We start from the raw sequence: 3,132 nt of genomic DNA, 5'->3' as shown, positions 1-3,132 counted from the left end.
AGGCTGGGGATTCGAACCCGCCACCTTAGGTGTATGTGGCTGGCGCCTTAGCCGCTTGAGCCACAGGCGCCGAGCCCATTACAAGGTTTGAGAGTAGGTCTTTAGTGATAGATAGCTGTTGTTATTTGTAGTCAATGTCTAATAAATGGCTTTTTTTTTTTTGAGACAAAGTCTCTGTCACCCTCAGTAGAATGCTGTGGCGTCACAGTACACAGCAACTTCCAGCTCTTGGGCTTAGGTGATCCTCTTGCTTTAGCCTCCCAAGTAGCTGGGACTACAGGCGCCCACCACAGTGCCCGGGCTATTTTTGTTGTTGTTGCTATTTGGCTGGGTCCAGGTTTGAACCTGCCATCCTCAGTATATGGGGCTGGCGCCCTACTCACTGAGCCATAGGCGCTGCCCATAAATGGCTTTTTTAGTGAATAAAAATAACCTTTGACTCAGATGACAAATATTCTGTTGTTGTACTGCAAAGTACATGAAATTTTTCTACTATTAATGATACTGCTGCTAATAATAACAACTATTTGTCAGTTACCTATTATATGCTAAGCACTTTCCGTACCTCACTGAATGCTCATACCAACCCTATTAGGTAGGTGTTATCACTGTCCAAAGCTTTATAGATAAAGAAACTGAGTGTTGGCTATGCCCAGTATCTTGCTGAGTATATACCAATGATTGCTTAAACTAAAGGGAGGTTATTATGTGGGTTGTAAAATAAAGCCATTTGGTAAAAGAAAATTGTTTAATTATCAGGGTAACCATATATCAGGAAAATGCCCATACTACTACTGGACCACAATCATCATTAGCATTTTGGTATTTCCCTTCAGCGTTTTTTTTTTTTATAGAAGTACTAAGATTGTTTTTTTCATTTGGAACTCTATTTCTATATTATATTATTCACTGTACTTCAGAGAAGAACTTGACATGGATGAATATGAAGAAACCAAAAAGGAAACTCTGGAGCAACTAAGTGAATTTAATGATTCACTAAAGAAAATTATGTCTGGAAATATGACTTTGGTAGATGAACTAAGTGGAATGCAGTTGGTAAGCATAATTTATTTATATCAGTGACAGTTTGGTTCTTCTTTTGTAAGTATATTTCAGATAGAAAGTTTACCCCTTTTTTGGATGTAACTTCCAAGGGAGTGTCTACTTCTAAATAAAACAGCATATCCTTCTGGATCTTCATTTAGTTATTTATTTGGCTTCAGTGACATGCACAGAAATGGCAAATAAAAACTGAAATTGTAACAGTGTTTGGTGAACAATTAAAGACCCCTCAGTCAAATATCGCCATATCTGATTTGTTGGAACGTTTTGGTTAGTTTTTGCCTGCTTGTGTTTCTAGGCTATTCAGGCAGCTATCAGCCAGGCCTTTAAAACCCCAGAGGTCATCAGATTGTTTGCAAAGAAACAGCCAGGTCAGCTCCGGACAAGGTTAGCAGAGGTAAAGTCTCTTTAAATTGATCTGGTTGTGTGTATTTCTTTTCCTAGCCCAAGAATTTGCTCATTATGGCATTTTACAGCTTGAAAACTGGTCAGTTGATTTTTAGAGCCACAACTCACACTTTTCTGACAAAAGTAGCAATTTTGGTCAATTAATGAATGTAGAGGTTTAAACAGTGTGTGGCAGTTTAAATTGCCACTGACCATTTCTACTTGGACTCCACCTTGAATGTTTCACCATTTACTTCTGGAGCCCCAACTTGATATCCCATTGAAGATTATTAGCGGCATCTTTTTTGTGCACGTGTAGCCTAGCTCATCCAAGAATTTCAAGTATCTTTCTAAGCCTGATACTTCCAGAAGTCTCTTTATAGATGTGAATGTAAAGGTTAACAAATTATTTGCAACTTTGGGTAATTCAGGAGTGTTGTGATTAATAGGACAGACTTGGGCCAGACTGGCTGGATTTGAAATTCCTCCTTCTCTACTGAGATACGTGACCTCAGGCAAGTTATTTAATTCAGCCTCTTTGTGCCTCAGTTTCCCTGTCTGAAAGAAGGTGATAATGGTTGTTATGAAGATTAAATGAAGTAATATGTGTAAAAGCACTCAGCACCAGTTTATAGTACATGCTATTAGTGTTTCTGGTGGTGAGAGTGATATTCAACCTAAGTTTAGGGATCTGGTATTAGTTATCTCATTCGAGCCTATAGACCACATTTCAGTTTAATGAAATGAGGTTTTTTTTGTTGTTGTTGTTGTTTTTTAAGGCACGTCACTTCAAAAGAAATGAGCTCCTCTTTAAAGGATGTGATTGACCTACTAACCTGTGGAATTTATAACTAAGACAATGGTTAGGATTAGCATTAAAATGTATTAGAACTACATCATAGCATTTCTATCATGTTTGTCGTGGATTATTTTTATACTTCTGTGTAATATTAATTAGCTAGAGGATTTTTTTAAGTAGGTCTGAGAAGCCGTGTTTTACATATGGAATGTTTTTCACTGAAATATATGCCTTACATTCATTCATTTTAGATGGATAGAGATCTGATGGTAGGAAAATTGGAAAGAGACCTGTATACTCAACAGAAAGTGGAGATACTGACAGCTCTCAGGAAACTTGGAGAGAAGGTACCAGTATTTAACTTAACATATTAAGTATAAAGAAACAATGTGAAGTATTTGGTACAGAATTTCTTGATCTGTGGTCTAGTTTGTGGTCCTGAGACATTTTCAACTGTGGTTTCTAGAATCACCTGTAACTTTTGAACCCAGTCAACTGGACTTTGTTTTACTTTGTTTAGCTGACTGCAGATGATGAGGCCTTCTTGTCAGCAAATGCAGGTGCTATACTCAGCCAGTTTGAGAAAGTCTCTACAGACCTTGGTGAGTGCCCTCATATTTCTGATCATGGAGAACATGGTTGAGATAACATGATGACTTTTCTGGCTCAGCGCCCATAGCTCGGTGAATAGGGCACAGTCACATACACTGAAGTTGTCAGGTTCAAGCCCAGCTTGGGCCTGCTAAACAATAATGACAACGGCAACCAAAAATAGCCAGGTATTATAGTGGGTGCCTGTAGTCCCAGCTACTCGGGAGGCTGAGGCAAGAGAATCACTTAAGCCCAAGAGTTGGAGGTTGCTGTGAGCTGTGATGCCATAGCAC

General features: G+C 38.7%; 1 protein-coding gene across 1 annotated transcript; it reads left to right on the top strand.

Moving 5' to 3' along the window:
* Positions 1-911: 911 nt before the first annotated feature.
* On the top strand, positions 912-2,938 carry LZIC (leucine zipper and CTNNBIP1 domain containing). Its single transcript, XM_023515209.1, has 4 exons — positions 912-1,056; positions 1,361-1,459; positions 2,500-2,595; positions 2,769-2,938. The coding sequence occupies exons 1-4, from the start codon at positions 934-936 to the stop codon at positions 2,889-2,891; spliced, it is 441 nt and encodes a 146-aa protein (XP_023370977.1). The 5' UTR covers positions 912-933; the 3' UTR covers positions 2,892-2,938.
* The last annotated feature ends 194 nt before the right edge of the window (positions 2,939-3,132 follow it).

Source organism: Otolemur garnettii, unplaced genomic scaffold (assembly GCF_000181295.1).
Source record: "Otolemur garnettii isolate 467f Iridium unplaced genomic scaffold, OtoGar3 scaffold00067, whole genome shotgun sequence".
In the NCBI taxonomy this organism is placed as follows: domain Eukaryota; kingdom Metazoa; phylum Chordata; class Mammalia; order Primates; family Galagidae; genus Otolemur; species Otolemur garnettii.
The sequence above is the reverse complement of the archived record's forward strand: the minus strand, read 5'-3'. Positions and strand labels throughout refer to the sequence as shown.